Genomic DNA, 20,259 nt, shown 5'->3' on the forward strand with positions numbered 1-20,259 from the left:
AATGACCAGCAGTCCAGTGCACAGTATCCCTTCACATGTGCACCATGGAGCACTTAAATACAGCTGGGTAGTTATCAGTCATTCCTCTAATAAAATGAAAACCTACCAGCCCTCATGACAGTCACTTCCATGAGGTGATAAGGAGTTATGCAAGGGCAGCATTAGGAAACAACCTCAACCACCGGCCTTCCCTGCGGGGACCTAACTGCAGAAAAGCTATTGCAATTTTTAGCTGGTGTACTTGGTTTTCCAGAATATTCTAAAAGGCTCAGAACTGAAATCAACATAAAATTAAAGAAAGATATAATGAAAGACCTAAAAGGTTTTCAAAAAATACTAAGACTAAGCAGTTGTTAAAAGCTCAGAAAATACCACAGGGGGGAAAGGTTAGAAATAAAAAAGATGGTACAGGCCCAGTATTGCCCAGAGTGGGGATTAGGAACAGCAGAAACAACCTCCCAAAGGGTAGAAATCTGGCCCAGAAACCCCCATCTAGAGCCTCTTCCCAGAGAGAAAACAGCCAAGAAGCCCTTTCCATATAGATGCTCTGCCTTACCCGTCCCACACCAAGTTCCCAGAAAACCACTGCAAAACCAAAGCTGGAGACAATTCAGCTTTAGGCAAGTGCTGCTGTTGAAATTTTGTTACACTTGCCTTTGTGAAAACATCTCCTGACAAACATAACTCACGTTAGCCACAGGAGGTTGAGGGTCTGGCTCCAGTCTCGCTGGGCGCCCCCACTCAGGCATGCTCTACGGAAGGCCTCTCTGGCCAGGAAGATGGTGGTGGAGTAAAGCAATGTTAGCCTATAAAGGAAAAACAGAAATCAGTAAGGTCTCTAGCTTTTTCATAGAGAGAATTTTGGAGATTTTTCCAGCAACGGAGGAAAAAGTCTTGGTCAGAAATCACTGGTGGTGATGTAGAGGGCAGTGAGTTCTTATAGAACCCCTCACTAGTCCGATCCATTTGGACTAAAGGTTAAGAACCAAACAGGATACCTGAATGTGAGCCTACAGAGAGTTACGCCTGGGATAGAAATTGCCACAGTGGCCCCCAAGCCTGCAGGCTCTGTGGCTATAGGCAGAGGTCAGACTCTAACCATAAGGAAAAGAAAAGGACAAGACATGACCCCACACAGCAAGGGACTTCTTGGTCACCCTGAGCCTGTGTGAGAGAAGCTGAGGCTCTACTGAGTGGAAGCAATGGCCGAAAGAATGTCAGGACAGGCAGAAAGGCTGGCAGCCATTAGAGGCTGCTGCAACCCCGGTCAGCAAGGCTTGCCTCTGCACCTCCTAGGTGGGCAGCACCTAGGCAGATCCTCCTGCACCTTCGTGAGGAGTAGCTGAGGTTTCCCTTCCTCAACAGGCTGAGGGCCTAATGAAGCCAGAGTTGGGGTGGCCCAGGATTAAGCTTTCTGAGGTCGTCCAAGGATCATCCTGCTCCCCAGGGCTTCTATCCAACATTGCAAATGAGGAGACTGAACCACAAGCTAAGCAGGGGGTGGGCCAGACGAGGGCTATCAAAGCAGGGACCTGTCAATCTAGAGGAGACTAGATGAGTAGAGGCCCAAGCTGCTTTCAAGTCTGAGCACCTAAGAGGATTTGGCCCTCTTCCTTCCTGCTTTTAAACCAGTATTTCTCCAAGTATGGTCCCTACTTCAGAATCACCCAAGGAGCTTGTCAAAATGCAGGTTCCTGAGTCCTCCCTCAGCCCTTCCTAGGGCCAAGGTCCCCAGGTGATTCCTTTGCCCATCAATGTTTGAGAGCCTTCACTAAGCTTGGAGGACAGAGCCAAGAGAATATGTTTGGCAGGTATTAGACATGAAATGCGATCTGGAACACACTGTCTTGTTTGTCAGGACGTGAAGATACACCTGAGAAGCGGAGCTATCCTGAGCGCTCACATCACTTCATATACTTTTGCGTCACTTGTGAATACAGATTATCTGTGGGTGTCCTTGAACACACAAGAAGAGAGTAGAAGAAACAAACTGAGTCTAAAAGACAAAGCAAGTCAGCTGAGAGCCTCCGAGGAACCAATGACAGGACTCAAGCTCTCATCCTAGCCACCATCTTCCAATTACAAAATTCATGGAGGGAACGAAGGTAGCTATTCCGGCCCTGCAAGTACAATGCACATCCCCATGCACTGGAGAGCTCTGCTTCCTTTGCTGTCAGCAGGACAAGAACAGAGAATTATACCTGAGATGCGGTTTGCAATGAATTACTCCCACTCCTCTCCTGGGTTCTAAGAACAGGCAAACTGGAACAGCTGGCAGAGAAATGGGCATGTGGAGGCTGCTAATGGAAAACGCTCGCTGGGCCCATTAAAAGCAGCACTGCCTGTTCATTCCCCCAGGCCAGTATGCTCCTCCTCGGCCCGCTGCTAAAACACTCTGGCTTCTAGTAAAGGTGCATGCTTCTGAAATCCGAGAGCGACACACAGGCACTGAGTGTGAAGAAAACCTTACCAGGGATGTGCGTTGTGGACGGTGCCAAGGCACATCCTTTCTTACCTTACATTCACTATGCCAACGATTTCCTTTGACAGGAAGCGAAGAATAAATGCATTCAAGACAAAGGTGATCAGGCGAAACAACACCTACAGAAAAAGAGGAAAACTACATAAGGATAAACGATGTTGGGAGTGTTTACTTTGCTGAAATGAAAATACTGCAGCTGCTCTTCCTAACGTAGTAACATACAACAGCTCTGCCACAGACACTCTATCTAAAATGCTAAACCTGTCTGCATTTCTTCCACAATGTCATTCCTTGGGGTCTCTTGCAACGCCTGGGCAATGGTCAAAGAACACATTAGTAAACCCTAATTTGCTGATGAGAAGAGGGAGGCAGCGACAGATTCAGGGAGTTTCTCTGGGTGCAAAGCCAGGCACTCCGGGAGTCAGAAAGAGAATTTTAGTGCTTCACGTTGCCCTTCCCTCCAGCCTGTCTAGAAATAGCGCACACCCAGCGAGTGGGAGGCTGCGGGGTACAGCACACTCACTGGGAATCTTGGGCGCTAACTTCTGTCTCTTCTCTGCCTAGTAATATCTGGGGATTCTGATAATGACATTTAATCCCTTTCAACTTCAGTTTTCTCAATTAGAAAACAGAAAAGGCTGTATTTATTTACTGAATATTTGCTACTTTCCAGAGAGGAGTTGAAATGCCTTTGAAATGGGAACTGCAATAAGCTAATGTAAAATGGAGGATGGGGGAGACAGAGTCCACCCACTATTGCCATTGGAAAGGACTATATTCTGAGACTTTCAAACCTGTCAATTCAAGAAAACCACCACAGCAAAGAATTCTTCCCATGAGACAGAGAACAACAGGTTGCAATTAAATGGGGTTGCTAAATGGGGATGCTGCCTGGAGCGCAAGCCTCACTTAGGGAGAGTGAGTCTCCCTCTGCATTCTGGCAGTGACAGAGGTGTCACTCAAGTGCACTTGAAAGCAAATGACAAATCACTTCTATGTCAAGCACTCTCAAAGTAACCCATGAACAGCTGCAATCTGGAAGAGTCAATCAAAAAATGCCGATGAACCACTAAGGTCTGAAAAATTTCCGGGGGAAGGTGTGACCAGGGACAGTGCAGTTTAACACTGTCCCTGAGGTGTCACAGAGCAACAAGTTCTCCAAAGCCAGATATCACAATCTTCACCCCTTTGGAGTCAAAAGTGACCTTGTCACCTTCTGAAAGTCTGTTGAAAGCTCCTTAGAAACATGCAGGTACATACATACATACACACCAAATTCTGTACTCAATTTTAGAGGTTTGAAGCCAATTCATAGAGCCATTAATGGAAAACACAGTCAACTGGGTCTCAACTCACCATTTAACTGTTAGCACCATCATCCTCTAATGTTTATAAGCCTTAATTTCCTCTTCTGTCAGATGAGGCTGCCTATCTCATAGGGTTGATAACGAGGACTGATTGTATCAGTCAAAGCATTTTTGCAAAATGCTTACAAATGAAAGGCATTAATGCTTTCACCATGGCTGGCTCAAAGACAGAACAAACTCTTAAATTCTTACGGATTACAATGTAACTGCAAAGCTACTACAAGTGTCTGCATGATAATTTGAGAAAGCATACTAGACTGAATTAACACACTCAAAAAATCTAAACATTATAGCTATTAAAAAAAAACATGCATATATTTATGTTAACTTTAAAGTCCAAGTTATCCTTGTCTAAGAAATTTAATGTTTCAGGCTTCTCCCTGTCTCCTAATTGGCTTGAATAAAAGGTTGAGCTAATGAAGCTCTGAGGTTGGTCATGCTGCCCAGTGTTTGCTCCACATACGAAGACAAAGACGGACAACTAAATTCTCGAACTTCTTGCAACAATGTTGCTAACCTTTTTTGATATCAGAGGGATTATTCATTATGAATTTGTACCAACTGGACAGTTAACCAAGTTTACTATTTGGAAGTGCTTAAAGGTTGTGTGAAAAAGTTAGACAACCTGAACTTTTTGCCAACGATTCATGGCTCTTGCATCATGACAATGTACCAGCTGACACGTCTGCGAGGGAGTTTTTAGCCAGTAAACAAATAACTGTATTGGAACACCCTCCCTACTCACCTGATCTGGCCCCCCACGACTTCTTTCTTTACCCAAAGATACAGGAAATATTGAAAGGAAGACATTTTGATGACATTCAGGACATCAAGGCTAATACGACGACAGCTCTGATGGCCATTCCAGAAAAAGAGTTCCAGAATTGATTTGAAGGGTGGACTAGGTGCAGGTGTCGGTGCATAGCTTCCCAAGGGGAGGACTTCGAAGGTGACCATGGTGATATTCAGCAATGAGGTGTGTAGCACTTTCTCTAGGATGAGTTCACGAACTTAACTGTCCGACCTCACAGTGGCCCTTATTAGCAACAGTTTTCACTGAACTTTGTAAAGAAATTTAGTTTTAAATAAACTTCATTCACATCTGTTAATTATTTAACCCTTAAAAGCAATCAGGTAAATGTACATGAAGCAAGTTAAGACTCAGAGCAAAGTGAGTTACCCAATGTCACACAGCAAGCAAATGACACAGCTTGACCTTACAGGAAGGCCACCTGACTTTTAGTCCTGTGCATTTTCTGCTGAGTTTTCTTTTTATGAAGCCAGTCTAAGTGGTAGGGCATCATCAAAGGTTGAACAATCAACACTGTGGATAGAGCACTGAATGCACGAGTTATTTATGTTGTGAAATAGAAAAAAACAACCTAGGTAAACTTAGGATTCACCTAATTTAGGGTCAGGTAATTAAGTAATTAGGGTTAGCTAATGTTTATTAAGGACGTATCTTGTGCAAGGCACTCTTCTACATGCTTTATGTAGATTATCTCATTTCATCCCTAAAATGACCACTTAAAAAAACTCTAATGATCATAATAAAAAACAGTTAACATTTATTAAGTACTTATAATGTGCCAAGCACATAACAAGCATTTCATCTAATCTCCTTAATGACACCATCAGGTTGCATTATTGTTCTCATCTAAGATGAGGAAAATTATGCTTCCAAAAATCAAGAGATTTTCCCAAGGACAAGCATCTAGCAAGTGACAAGGCCCAAACTTGAACCCAAGTCCACCTGGTTCTTCTCCTAACCCCCATGTGAAACGCTGCCTCTCTAAAATGTGGAGAAAGGTGGATTTAGGACTTTTGTAAGGAAAAGTTGAATGGCTCGAGAGTGAGACATAGAGAAACTGAGCCACTTGGTTTAGAATGACCAGCTCTAAGGGTTAAGAGAATGTTTAGATATCATTTAGACCAACTGTCAAGTACCATATCTGACAAATGATGAAAATTAAGGCCAAAAGGGGGAAGTAACTGACCCGAGGTCACAACCAGAAGGAAGACACAGCCAACATTTACTAAGTGTATACTAAGAGCCAGGTACCGTGTTAAGTGCAATTATCTAAATAACCCCAATGTAGCCTAACAGCAACCCTATGAGCTAAGTAGTACTATTATTAAGCCCGTTTTTTTCGATGAGGAGCTGAGGCTTAGCAGAAGTCACTTGTCCTGGATCATGCAGCAAGAACATGGCAGGACCAGGATTTCAATTCAGGTCTGCCTGAGCCCAGGTCTCTGTTCTTAGCTATGCCATACTGTCTCTCTGAATTCAGCGGGAGTCAGAGAGTTTGAGGAATGTGTTTAAGGGTAAAGGGTGGGGCATGGAGAAAAGGAACCCCTTGCCTTAAAATGTATCAGATTCTAGAGCACCACAGGCGCCCCCTGACACTTGATCTAACTCTCTCCTACTGCCATATGGGAACGATAATTCTCAAAAGGAAGTGGCTTGTTTGCAATCTCCCAACCAGGATTGAACACAGGCTCCCAACTCCGGGCCCAGGTGCCCCGACTCCGGCGCCACCTCCTCCTGCAGAACCCCTCGGTGGAGGTATCCACACTGACAGCGTCTGCCCCAGGCGGGATCCCCGCGCACCCCGGCTGGGGACGGCCTGGGGAGGGCCAGGAAGAGAGTACCTGCAGGAGCAGACCGGAGGAGGCCAGCCGGGCTGCCTGGCCCAGTATCTCATGGCTGCCCATGGACTCCGCGACCCAGCTCCGTCACCAGGAAACGCCACCGCCAGACGGCTGCGTCGCGAGAAGATAGCGTCACGGAGCAGCTCGTTCGCTGATTGGTGCTTGGGGGACGGGAGGCGGGGCACGAGAAGTTAGGGCCCTTTGAGCGGGCCGAGTTGTGACACGTAGGTGTTCCTGCGCCTTATTTCCTCTATCTTTTGGTAGTTTGTTCGCTTTCTTGTGCCTATGCCTACCTGTCCCAAAGAAGTGAAATAGTGACCGGTACGATAAAACGTTGAAGCAGCCAAAGCCCCTTCTTTGAGACTCTCAGCCTACCACCCTCAAAACGCTAACTTCCCTGACTTCATTAATAAGATTCTTGCCATTAGGCCTTTGCCTACAAAATCGCATCCACAACCCCCCAAATTGGGCTGGCCAGGTATTGACCTAACTTTACAGAGAAAGAACTGAGGACCAGAAGTTAAATACAGCCTTTTAATATGTGTGGTTTTGTGTAATGCTGAGAATTGGGCCCGGTTGTCATAGATAAGTAACATGAGACTTGGAAATGTGAAGTGACCCGTTCATATCTACACATCTTGTACCTGAGTGGAGCTGATCCCTGGCTCCTGATGGGAAACTTCTCTTGCCTGCATGCTACCAGTTGTGAGGGAAAAGCAGAAGAATGGACAGGAAGTGCTTTGTAAAATGTAAAGCACCCAACACACACAATCAGCTGTTCTTATTATCTGCTATGCAGATCTGCTATGCAGAATCTTCCCGAATCTCTTTCAGGCCTTTCGTGATTTGACCCCAACCTACCTTTTCCAACATCTTTTTTATACAATCACTGTCCTTTCCCAACACACTCTAGGCTGTAGCCATTCAGAGCCCTTCCCATTCCTCAATAGGCTCTGTCTCTTTGGGCTTTGCTCCTGCTGCCCTCTCCGGCCAAAGTACCTTCCCTGATGGCACTCCCACCTGTACACCCACCCCCACTGTCCTGAGTACCACAGTCAGCTCCTGCTGTGGACTGACTGCTTATGTCTTCCCAAAATTCGTATGTTGAAGCTCTAATACCCAGTGTGTTGGTATTTGAAGGTGGGGCCTTTGAGAGGTAATTATGTCATGAGAGTGGAGCCCTCAATGATTGGGGTTAGTGCCCTTATAAGAAGAGAAAAAACAGAGATGAACTCTCTCCACCATGTGAGAGTGGCAACAAGAAGACAGCCCTCTTCAAACCAGGAAGAGGACTCTCACCAGAAACTGAATTAGCCAGCACTTTATCTTAGAATCACCAGCCTCCAGAACTGCAAGAAATAAGTTCCTGTTGCTTAAGCCACCCAGTCTATGGTATTCTGTTACAACTGCCTGCACAAACTAAGACTGCACCGGTATAGTACTTTGTAACCCTTTATAGCTCTTAGCACAGTCTGCTTTGCAATGAAGAGACTAAAATAGGTGACTGTCCAAACGGCTTATGAGCTCCAAGAAGGCAGGAGTGAAGCCCATCTAGCTTTGCTTCGTGTGACAGTGGCAGAGAAAGTTCCTAGGACTCCCATAAATTCCTTCTGACCTGTTACTGCTGCTACTGTTGCTGGAAACAAATGATGGGGCTCAAGACCTAGATACTCCCCCACCCCCACCTTGCCAGATTAATCAAGCTCTGTCTTATGGTGGAGGTTCAGAATGTGAGCTTTTGACTATCAGAAACCTCATTCTATTACTAACCTGGTGACCTCAGTATGCTTAACTATTAAATAGGGGATATTATCTGTCCTGTGAGGGTAATCATAAGGGTTAAAGTAGACAAAAGTCTGGCCCTTGAGGAGTTTAAATTCTAGTGGAAGGGAGACTGAAAAAAATCCTAGCAAACAAACAATAAAATGTCACATAGTGATAAGTGCTATGAAAGAATGAAACCAGGGGCCGGCCCGGTGGCTCAGGCGGTTAGAGCTCCATGCTCCTAACTCCGAAGGCTGCCGGTTCGATTCCCACATGGGCCAGTGGGCTCTCAACCACAAGGTTGCCAGTTCAATTCCTCGACTCCCTCAAGGGATGGTGGGCTGTGCCCCCTGCAACTAGCAACGGCAACTGGACCCAGAGCTGAGCTGCGCCCAACACAACTAAGACTGAAAAGGACAACAACTTGAAGCTGAACGGCACCCTCCACAACTAAGATTGAAAGGACAACAACTTGACTTGGAAAACAGGCCTGGAAGTACACACTGTTCCCCAATAAAGTCCTGTTCCCCTTCCCCAATAAAATCTTTAAAAAAAAAAAAAAAGAATGAAACCAGAGAAGGTAATAGGGACTCTTGGAGGGGGAGAGAGGGGTGCTGTTCTGAAAGGCGCCCACCTGGGAGAGGAATGTATCTAGAGAGGAGAGCATTCAACCTTGGGCTGGCAGGTGAGGTAGGCTCTTGCTTCCTTTCTCCCCAGCCAAGCAACTGCCTCTTCCACAGCTCATCCCTGGAGCAGAACCAGCCAAGAGCTCTTCATGTACATACACTCCTAGCCCTGGGCATCCAGGTGAGCTGATCATTTCACTGGGGCCAAAGAAGCCAAAAGGAAATGCTCCAAGCTAAGTACAGAGGGCATAGCCTCCCAGGAGTCCAGGGCACAGACACTGAAGGGCTCCTGGGCAAGGAGTCATGGGTCTTTTTCTCTCATTTTGAAAGTTAGTATTGAGCAAGGAGAGACTGAGAAGGCACTTTATGCCCAGAACCCTGCTGGATGCTGAGGTGGGCGGGAGAGGAGGAATTGTGACAGAGTCAGCGAGCACTGACCAGTGACGCTATGTCAGACACCTGTCTGAGCACTGTATTTCTTCATCCTCTCAAGAACCCATGAGGTAAGTATTACAGATAAGGAAACTGAGGCACAAAGATGTTATGTAACTCACCCAAGGCCATTCAGCTAGGAAGTGGTCAAGCTGGTATGTGAACCCAGTTGCTTTTTGACTCCCAATGCTAAAAGAGTGATGTTCCTGCCCTCAAAAAGCTTCTGGTCCTGAGGGAACCCTAAGAGTTCCCATTTCTAAACCACAGAGGACATAGGTGGCACTTAAGGGAGTGGACTCTGGGAGGGCTGCGGTGGCTGAGTTGCAGTGGGTTTGGAGGCTTTCTCCGCCCCCTCGCCGAGCCTCTCCAAGGGCCTGGCCTCTGTGGTGGTATTGGCACCAACAGGGCATGGCACACTCCACAGTCTTTGTGTGGAGGCCCAAGTTCAGGACTGCTGAGCCGTAGCCCGCTGGTTGTGGCCTGCTCTGAATAGCCTGCAAACTAAGAACAGTTTTTCCATTTTTACACGGTTGGGGGAAAAGTCAAAAGAAGATTATTTCATGACACATGAAAATTCTATGAAATTCAAATTTCAGTGAATTTGAATTCAGAAGTTTGAAATTCAAATTTCAATGAAGTTTTATCAGAACATAGCCACATCTACCCATTTGTTTATATACTGTCTACAAGTACTGTCTTGCCACAATATCAGAGTACTTTAGCCCCCAAAGCTGAAAATATTTATTAATGGCCTTTTACAGAAAACGTTTTCCAATCATCATGATCACCATTGAGCCCCAGTACCTGACACGCAGTGGACACTTCAATATTGAATGACTAAATGCATGGATAAATGAATAATGAAGGACTAGGCAAGGAAGAAAAACAAATAAGAAGGGCCATTTCCTGGGGGTCACCTGGTACGGGGAGCAAGTGATCCTTGGAGAATACCAGACCATAACTGGTGGTCACTGAAGGAGCTGTTTCTCCAGGCTTCCCCCCTCCCTCCTACCTTTGTGCCAGGTGGCTTCCTTGCCAAGGAAAACTGACCTGAGCTGGCTATTTTATTACAAAGCTGGAGGGAGTGCCAGGGCGGACGCCAAGCCATTCAGGCTCCCAGGGCAGCGGGGCAGGGAGGGAGGCTGCCAGCAGGCCAGGAGGCGATGTGGAAGCTATGGCAAGCAGGGCCTTGGACCTCAGCGGGGTGGAGGCAGGAGAGTGGGGCACAGTCCCGTATACCAGCTACTAGGTGGCGGGGCATATTGGGTGAGGGTCCCACCCTGCCAAGTCTGCCCACCTGGAGGACCTTTAACAGGGTCCCTCCCTGTGAGAGAGCCTCAAGGCTCTGCCCACTCAGAAGTTGCTGGGCATGAGAACATGGCTGTGCTGATAGTCCACGTTTGTTGAGCTTGCATAGACACTTCACTTACCTGATTTCATTTTACTCCAATAGCTGACCCACAAGATAGGCACTATTATTATCCCCATTTTACAGACCAGGAAACTGAGGCTCAGTGAGGTTAAAGGACTTGCCTAAGGGCTAGTAAACAGTGGTGCCAGAATTTCCTCTGGGTAGTGTGACTGTCAGACCCTTAACCAGGACTGAACCAGAGTGTTCAATGGTAATGCTGATTCCTTGTCTCCACCTCAGCAGTTCTGATTCATGAAGCCTGGGCTGGGCCTAGGAATCTACATTAACCCATACCCTGTGGGGTTCTAATACCTGGACCAAGATATGAGAAGCACTGCCTGAGGGCAGATCTTCAGGCACATTGGAAAATCTGCCTCCTTCTGTGGGCTGGAAGAGTCTGTCTGCGTAAAGCAGGCAAAGTAAGTCCTGAGGTCTGCCCCAGGCCTGTTCTGCCTGCAAGGGGTCTTATTTTCAGGATTGGGGCATGGGTCAGCGGTCAGGGCAGCAGGGGCTGGAGGCAGGGCCTGTGTGAGGGCCTTGTGGAAGTTCTGTGGCAGGAAGGGTGTACTGTGCAGCCCTCGGGTCCCAGGGTTTGCCCACGGATGGGTTGGGGGTGAGCAATCACAGGGGCCTGGCTTTGCTGATTCCTCTGGGCATTGATTTGTGCAGAGACACGAGAGTAAGCTGCAATGCTCTCCCATCCGCCTGGTTCATTTCACTGCAGCCTCTATTCTAGAGCCACCATCCTGTGCTGGGCAGAGGATGAGTGAATGAGCCAGAATCACTGTCCCCTCAGAGCTTGGGGTCCCTCTCAGAGAGAACATGAGAGTGATACAAGGACAACTGAGGTGGAGATAAACGCTTAAGGGGAATTCAGGGGTGGGGGACAGATTTTTCTTGCTGGGGCATTAGGGGAGCTTTCCTGAAGGGGCTGTTTTTGAACCACACTTTGAAGGGCAGAGGGCTTGGCCAAACAGAAGGACATGCCGGGCAGAAAGAACAGAGAAGGGAACTTGCTCAGCCTATTGGAGGCCCCAGGAATTGGCTTTGACTACCCTGGAGTGCAGAAGTTCTTCCATCTGTCCGTGGCCAATGCCAAGTTGGTGGAGTAGCCCTGAAAAGAACAGCAAGTTCATGGATGTGGACATGCATGTGTGAATGAATACAAATTCAGGAACATGTGTTCACATGCATGGGGAAAGTGAGTGTGCATTTGCACATGTGTGCAGGCCTATCTGCCAGGGTCTGCCTTCAGATTTATAAAGTCTATGGATGGGTGCATGTGTATATGCATGTGCATGGATACGTGCTTGTGAGTTCATTTGTATGGATGGGAAAGTGTGAATGTCAAATCGCATGCAAAGCATGCAATGTGTGAACGTGTAGGCGTATGAAGGTGTGCATCCATGCAAGTACACAGATATGTGTGCTGCTCTGCGGGTCAGCCTGCAGGCTTTCTGGTTCTGGGTCCATGGCCCCCATAGTGTAATAATGGTTGATATTGTAGTGTCAGGCCTCTACTTTCCATGCATCACCTCAATTATTAATAATTCTCTCCTCAGTCTTATGAGGTGGGTTTATAATACTTACATAATAATCTTATGAGTTATTATCCCCATTTTACAGATGAAGAAACAGGCTCGGAAAAGTAAAGTTTTGCTCAAGATTACCCACTTAATAAGGAGCGGAGCTGGGATTGAGCCCAGGCTGTCAGACCTCAGAGGCCCCCCTTTACCATGTCCCACAAGCTGCTTCTTCTCAGCAATTCAAAAAGCTCCTGGTGAGGAAATGCACACTCACGGCTGGCCTGGACTTCGCACTGACACCCAGGGCTTCTCACATGCTAGCGAGGAAGGGACTCTCCCTGGGGCCTGGCTCTCAGGATCCAAGGCTACACATGTGGAAAGGTCACACAGAGGTGAAATGGAGCAGCCCTCGTTTATCCAAAACCCCAAAGAATTTAGGCCAGAGCCCACAGAGGCCTCTAGCCTGAGCACATGTGGTGCTTCCTGCCTTTGGAACAGCAGCCCTGCATGGAGAATGGCCCCAGGCTCTCCTGGGCCAGCTTCTTGATCCCAGCCTGGGGACCAGAGTGGAGCTGGGAACAGAGCAGGTCCTCGCTGGGCGCTGACAGCCCGGTAGCTGCTGCAGCACCACCAACTTGCATTCCTGTCTTTCTCCTTTCATTGGGGGCTCAGGTGCCATGTAAAAAAGTCAAAACAAACAATGGTGATAACAACAGCACCAACAAAACGGGTCTCATGGAATTATTTTCCTCAGCATTTGGAGATGGACTGATCTAAGTTCAAATGCCTTTTGGAATCTGATGTCTTTTGCATCTGGATCCTTTCGCTTAGCATTATGTTTTTGAGAGTCATCCATGTTGCGGCGTGTATTATGTATTCCTTTTTATGACTAAAGAGTGTGTCATTTTATGGGTCTACCACATTGTGTTCATCAGTTGATGGACATTTGAGTTGTTTCCACTTTTTGGGTTACTATGAATAATGCGGCTAGAACACTTGAGTACAGATTTTTGTGTGGACGTCTGTTTTCAACGCTCTCGGGTATGTACCTAAGAGTGGGATGGCTGGGTCTTGTGGTAACTCTCTGATAAATCATTTGAGGAATTGCCAGTGTTTTCACAGTGGCTGCACCATTTTGCACTCCCACCAGCACGGTGTGGGGGTTCCAATTTCTCCACATCCTGTCCGATAGTAATTATTGTCCATATTTTTTATCATAACCATCCTACTGGGTACGAAATGATAGCTCATTGTGGTTTTGACTTATTTCCTTAATGACTAATGATGCTGATGCGAAACACCTTTTCATGTGCTTATTGACCATTTGTATATCTTTTTGGTGGCATGTCTATTCAAATCCTTTGCCCATTTTTAAATTCTTTTTATTTTAGCCAACACTTACTGAGCACCTACTGTGTGCTGACATACTGAGGGATGGGAAGTTGGCACACAGAGCCAGGGACTCTGCTTGAGACATGAAGGCTTGCCCTCCTCTGCCTCCCAGGGCTGTTACACAGGAGCATGTGTGTGAAGGAAGAGACACTGCTCCAAAAGGGGACAAGGCACAGACTGAATACGGGCCTCAGGATTCAGAGGCTCTGTCTGTACAATGCACCCTCTCAGGGGCCTGCCCTGCCTATTGGCTGCCCTGCCACACCTGACACAATGGGAATCAACATCTGGCAGCCAGAAGCTGGCTGGGCATGGCAGCCACCCAGGCAGGCAACTCCTAGATAAGCACCCTTAGAGAGTCCCAATTTAAACCTGCCCCCCAACCAGGGCCAGCCACACAGTCCCCAGTCATCTCCAGGCAGCTTTGGAGGGTGAGTGCTGGAAACAGTGAGGCTGCTGGGGCCTGAGCAACAGAGAGACAGAAGGACCCTGCCCTACCCCAACTGCTGTATGTCTTATGGATGTCCCTTGACCTCCCTGAACCTCAGTTCTCTTATCTGTGAAATGGGAGAGTAATAGTAAAATGTCTTGAGGTGGTTATAAAGCTGAAATGGAATGACGCATACAGAGGACTCTATACAGGTTGGAGCAGAGGAAATGTTCACCAAATATGATTCATATTTTTTTTTGTCATCTGAAAACTGAGAGGGACAGGATGATCTATAAAGGACTGACACCCTTATGGAAAAGAAAGGTGATAGGAGCCAGGGCACCCTTAGGTCAGGTGAAAGGAGCAAAGAGGGGTGCCAGAATCCTTCAGCTCCAGCTACCCTTATGGGGAGCAGCCACCCTGAGTTCAGGGTTACCCAAAAAGGACTTCAGAGACAGCATCCCCAGCTTGGGCCACTAGACCATCCCAGGAAGCCCTCTGGCCTCTGTGGCTCTCCCGTCACCATCCTGGCTTTGCTTCAGCCCTCCCAGCTCATGTCACAGCGGCCAGGAACCTTCTCACTGATCTGCCGAGCTCATGGCTGAGGGGAAATATGTTTCCAGATAGGGTGAAAATAGATCCTTCTCCAAATATGCTCATCGTGGCTAAGAAAAATAAATAGAACCAAAAGGGAAAAGACAGCAGGGAACAGCCATCAGATGAGGCCAGCCCTGGGCGGTTCTGGAGGGACAAGCTGCTGGATAGGCGGGGGTTGGGCTTGTGCAACAGAAGGGTGTGTGTGAATGTGTGTATGAGTGTGTGCATATGTGTGTGACCGAATGAGTTTATGCATGAGTGAGCATGAGTGACAATAAATGTGTACATGTGTATGAGAGTCAGGTATAAATGTGTGAGTATGAGTATATGCCTGTATGAGTATGTGTGAGCATGTGTATGAGAGACTGTGTAGTACACATGTGTGAGCATGAGTGGTGCAAGTGAGTGCATGTATGACAGTGTGCAAATGAGTGTGTAAGCATATATGAGTGCAAATATATGTAATTGTGTTCATTCGAGTGTGTATGTGTGAATGTGTAAGCATCTGTGTGAGAGTGGGTGTGTGAGTATATCTAAGAATCTATGAGTACATATATGTGTGAGTGTTCACCTATATTGCGTGGTGTATGCATGTGAGCAAGTGTACACGAGTGTGTACATAAAGGTGTAAGAGTGTGTGTGTGCAGATTGCATGTGTGAGTGCACACGTGTATGTGTATGAATGTGTTCCTGTGCCAGGGGTGCTGTAAGTCACGTACTGTGAGAGACAGCCCCAAGGGAAGGGAGAATTCTCTGGGCTTAGTCAGTCATGGCCCAGACAGCCAATGCAAGAACATATTTCAAAATAGACCGAGTTGCATTTGTCATGGTGACTTCCTGCTATCTGGTGGCTGAGGAGGCTTCTGATTGTCACAGGGTGGCAGAGACGTCTCAGAGGCATAGAATGTTGGAACTTAGAAGAGTCTTGGAGCTCCTCTCCCCAAAGACTTCAGGGTACATATGGGGAGACTCAGACCCAGGATCACACAACTGCTGGGGGCAGAAATGGGTTTGGAACTCAGGCTTTCTGAATCTCTGTCCAGTATTGTTCTTGTACGTCTCACGAAGATACACCTTCTGCCTCCCTGGTCATTCATTCAGCACATGTTTGCCGAGTACCTGTAAGTGCTAGGCACCAAACTCAGTACTGAGACACAAACAAGGACCTTGCCTCAAAGAACGTTCCTCTCAGTGTGGAGAGGTGGTCTGTAAGCCAATAACCAAGTTGCTAAGGTAATTCCAGGTCCTGTTAAGTGCCTTGAAGTCAGGAAGGCAAGGTGATGTGATCTGGAGGCGTACTTCAAAATGGCGGTCAGGGAGGGCCTGTGCAGAGCGCCTGGGGCTGAGGCCAGGGTAGGGGAACCAGCTCCTCACAGCTGGGTGTCCAGACCTGTTTCTTAATCGACCTTGTAGGGGCAGGTGGAGCTGTCAGAGTGTCACAGGTCAGGAAGCCTCAGCCTCTCCCCTAATCCAATTCTGACAGGAAGTGATGGAGAAAACCCTGCTTCCCGTGGGGACTACAGGAAACCTTCCTCAGGGAAGGCCAAATTGGGAAGATGCTGGGGCCTTCGGGAACCCTCACCCACCACTCATGCCCTGAAGCTCTGGTCCAACCCTCACAAAAATAATCGTTACTGTTAAATTACAGTTAAATAACAGTAACTCCTGATGTTAGTTAAGCACTTAGCACGTACCAGGCACATACCAGGTGCTTCAGGTGTATGATTGCATTTAACCTCTTCAACATACCTTAGGCACTGATGTCACTCCCATTTTATGGAGGAAAGGGAGGACCTGTTGAAGTAACCTGCACAAGGTCATACCACCAGGAAGGGACAGAACTGCCACTTACAGCTAGGTCTTTGTGACCCCAAAGGCCACAGCCGCTGAGGACCCCAGCCCTCCTGCCTGCCTGACCTTCACATCTCACTGATATGGGAGCTACTAGCTGCCCTGGTCCTCAGGGAACACCCTGCCTGCCCTTGGAGCTCCTACTGACTCAAGCCTCGTGACCTGCCATGTAGCCCTGCATTACACCGTCATTTGCAAGGCCATGCAAGGCCAATATCATTGTCCTAATAGCCCCTACTGTGTGCCAGGAACACTGGCTCCTTTACGTGTGTGACCACAGTCTTCACAAGAACTCTTCAAGGTCAGGATTATGTATCTCATCTTACAGCTGAGAAGATAAAGAGACTGGCTCAAGGTCAGGCAACTGTAGAAGGGGGGTGGGTAACCTGACCCCAGAGCCTGATAGCTCCCATGCCTTCCCACAGGGTGCTGGTGAAGAGCTCAGCCTGCTTCAAGATCAGTGACTCCCTCCCACCACCAGCCTTGACCTATGCAGAGTTCAAGTTCATGCCTCAGCAATGCTGCAAATGACAGAAAATCCCCGAGCTCTGTGGTCAAACACTTGAAACACTTCATGTTGAAATGGTGAATGCCAACGGTTCTCCACATCTATACCTCAGAGCTGTGAGGGAAGAAATGTAAAATAATACAGCTCCATCTTACTATCTCACTGGGCAAGTGACTTAACCCTTCAGGGCCTCGAGTTTCCCATCTGTAAAATGGGGTTATATAATATTGTAATACCCACCTCACATGTTTGGAGTTACGTAAAAAAGGTTTTGATTTAAGAAAGATTTGTAGGTCACTTGGTTGATTGAGCATTGGCCTCAAGACTCTGAGGGGCTGGTGCTATTTGGAGTCTAGATGGTGGGGTGGAGATTTCAACTTCTTGGGTCTTCAGGGACTTGCCCATCGAGCCTCAGTTCTCAGTTCTCTACCCAAATCCCTTGTGTTTGGGCCCAGCAGGCCCCAGCTCTCCCTCTGGACACTGTAAGGGGAATGCACACACCCTAGCCTCTTCCGTGCACAATCTCAGCAGAAGAAACAGTAGGTTTTCCAGCTGTGCGCCCCATAGCTGCAGCCCAGGGAGGGAAGTGTATGCTCAATGGGGAAGTTGCTGCTGCAAACACCCAGCTGAGAAACATAGTGGGGGAAATACAACAGGCTGCTGGGCTCTGGGGACGGGGATCTCCAGGGGTGGCACATGTATACCACTCCCTCCTTCTTTGTCCCTTTAGCCTGGGAGGGGGGTGGGCTTCCTGCTGTTGCTACTCTCTGGGCTGCCTTTCCATTCTCTATATAGCCTCTCCACTTTTCCATTACCTGTGTAATGAATTTCCTAGATTCAATTCCCTCTACTTTAAATACCTTCCTTTTTGAAATACCTTCTTTTCCCCTCTATTTTAAATTCTTCTCTTTTCCTGTTGGACTCTGAAGTCCAGAGAGGTGAGGCCACTTGTCCAGGATCAAAGGGCTTGCCTGTGACACCCATCCTCTACTCCCTCAGCCTCTTTTCCCTAGGATGAGATCTGCCTTCCTCACCCTAGTTTTGTGCCAGCTTCCCTCTGCTTCTGTGGAAGGCTGTCTGGGAATACAGTACTTAAGGAACCTCTTCAGTTGATTCTCACTAAAGTATTACTGGCTGACACTTGGGTCATCCAGAAGAAGCTAGAACCACTGCGTCTGTCCAGGGGGATCTGAGGCCACAGAGGAGGTACAAGCAAAGCTGGAAAAGTTGCCTAAGTTGTCTCTCTTTTCTCCCTCCACCTTCTCCCACAGGCTAAACCAAGTCACAGAGAAGTGTGGGGAATGCGGCCGGAAAAGGTTGGTCTCTCTTCCACAATCAAAGATCAGAACAAGGGAAAGGTGAGGAATGCTTCGAGGCAAACAGGCCCAGGATGGCTACCCTGATGGTACCTCGACAGGTGGTCAGACACATGGTCCCTGAGGGTACTTGCTCTCTGAAAGTCCACAGATCTGTGGCTCTTAGAGCAAGGGCAGTGATTTCCCTGGGTTCTGGTCCCAATTCTGATCCTGTGTGGCTTTATGATCCCTCCTCTCTCTGGCCTTAATGTGCCCATCTGCTCAATGGAAAGGTTGGTCATGCAGGAGGGCCCTGGAAGAAGACCCTGGATGTGGGCTGTTTTCTCATCCACATCGAAGCCATAATTCTCCCAAAGCTCCTCTCAGGAATCTGCTGACCTCACCATCCCTGCCCATTGAATGTCCTGTCCATCCTGTTGTCCCAGGCTGGAGGGACCCAGTCCTGTGTCCACTTTTCCCTTTAGTCTAATCTTCATGAGCTTAAGAGCCCGTCAGCCATGAGCCCAGACTTCCCACTCCCCAGACCCGGAGTGATTCCAGCTGTTGGGGCCTCCACCTTCTGCTTGGCTGAGGGCCATTCCTCCTCAGAGGGATCGGGGGTACCACCTGGCCTTGTCATAGGTCCGCTTGAGCCCCCCCCCACCCCCTCCCTCCCTTTGTCCAGGGCTGTTCCTTTCTTCCTTTCCAGAAACAGACAGGCAACTGGGTCAGTTTCTGGAAAGATTACAAGAAAGATTTCTAGAAAGACTCCAAGAGAGGATGACTAGTCTCCCTCCCATGGGGACTGAGGTCAGGCCCTTCTAAGGTTTCTGCAGGTTCTTGGCTCTCAACCTGAGCAGGTTAAAACGCACCCACTTCCCACATAAAACACTTTTGAATCACTTTATAAGAGCTGAGGTGTGCTACAGTCGACAGGTTGTCTTAATATTATACTTTGCAGACATTGAATGAAACATGTAGGAATTTCAAGCTCCCTGTCATTAAGCTCACTTACCCGGTGTGGTATCATCTCAATCTACTCCTCAAAACACTGTATTACTGTTACCCCCATTTTACAGGGGAGGAAATGGGGTGGAGGAGGTTCAGCACCTTGTCTCAGACCACATAGCCAGTGAGCACTGGGTCTGCCTCTCCCCATAGCCTGGCCCTCTGTCACCCTGGATTCCTGGCTCTGTCCTGGACTCTGGGGCGGGGCCTCCAGGCCACTGGGCTCACGCCTCATTAGAGGAGCTCAGAGCTGCCAAAGGGCCTGGCCTACTGGACCAGAGCCCTCCTCCTGGCCCAGTTAGGTGCTTGGCGCCAGCGCCCTGGGACTCCTCCCAGGGGTGAGCTGCAGGGCACATGTTCTACCTGCCAGGAGCCCGGAGGTAGGAAAGCAAACACCATAAATCATCAGGAAGCCTGTGTAAATATTTTATAACTGGGACAGTAAATAATGCAACTCCCTGGACAGACCCGACCCAGTTTATTTGTCCCACATCCAGCACCTAGGCCAGTCTGTCTGGGTCCCTCTCCTGCCTTGCACTTTTAAAACAAATGCTGAGGCCCAGTGCTGCGCACTTTCATATGCATCACCTTTCCTGTAGAGCCTTTGCTCAGGCTGCTTCCTCTGCCTGGAATGCCTTTTTCCCTATGCCTGGCTAATTTATCCTCCTCCTCTGAGAGTCACTTCTTCCAAGAAGCCTTCTTTGATTTCTTGGATGGGGTTAGGGGTTTTCTAGCTCTCACAGTGCCTGGGTTTCCCGCATCTGGGCTCTCTGCTCACTTTGTGTGGCCATTTCCTGGTGATTTGTCTGCTCTCCCTTTGACAGCTCCTAGAGAACAATCATACCCCTGGAGCTGAGTGCAGAGCTTATCATATAGTAGGTGCTCAATAAATAATGTTGAAGGATGCAATAAATTATC

General features: G+C 48.0%; 1 protein-coding gene across 1 annotated transcript in view; it reads right to left on the bottom strand.

Moving 5' to 3' along the window:
- RFT1 (RFT1 homolog) overlaps positions 1–6,623 on the bottom strand; it is a 34,535-nt gene extending 27,912 nt beyond the window's left edge. Inside the window, exons 1-3 of the mRNA XM_033132837.1 lie at positions 6,502–6,623; positions 2,516–2,601; positions 690–806 (exon numbers count right to left, since the gene is read on the bottom strand). Of these exons, the coding sequence (XP_032988728.1) occupies positions 690–806; positions 2,516–2,601; positions 6,502–6,564 (266 nt within the window). The 5' untranslated portion in view covers positions 6,565–6,623. The remainder of the gene's footprint in view (positions 1–689; positions 807–2,515; positions 2,602–6,501) is intronic.
- Between the last annotated feature and the right edge of the window lie 13,636 nt (positions 6,624–20,259).

Source organism: Rhinolophus ferrumequinum, chromosome 17 (genome assembly GCF_004115265.2).
Source record: "Rhinolophus ferrumequinum isolate MPI-CBG mRhiFer1 chromosome 17, mRhiFer1_v1.p, whole genome shotgun sequence".
Lineage (NCBI taxonomy): Eukaryota > Metazoa > Chordata > Mammalia > Chiroptera > Rhinolophidae > Rhinolophus > Rhinolophus ferrumequinum.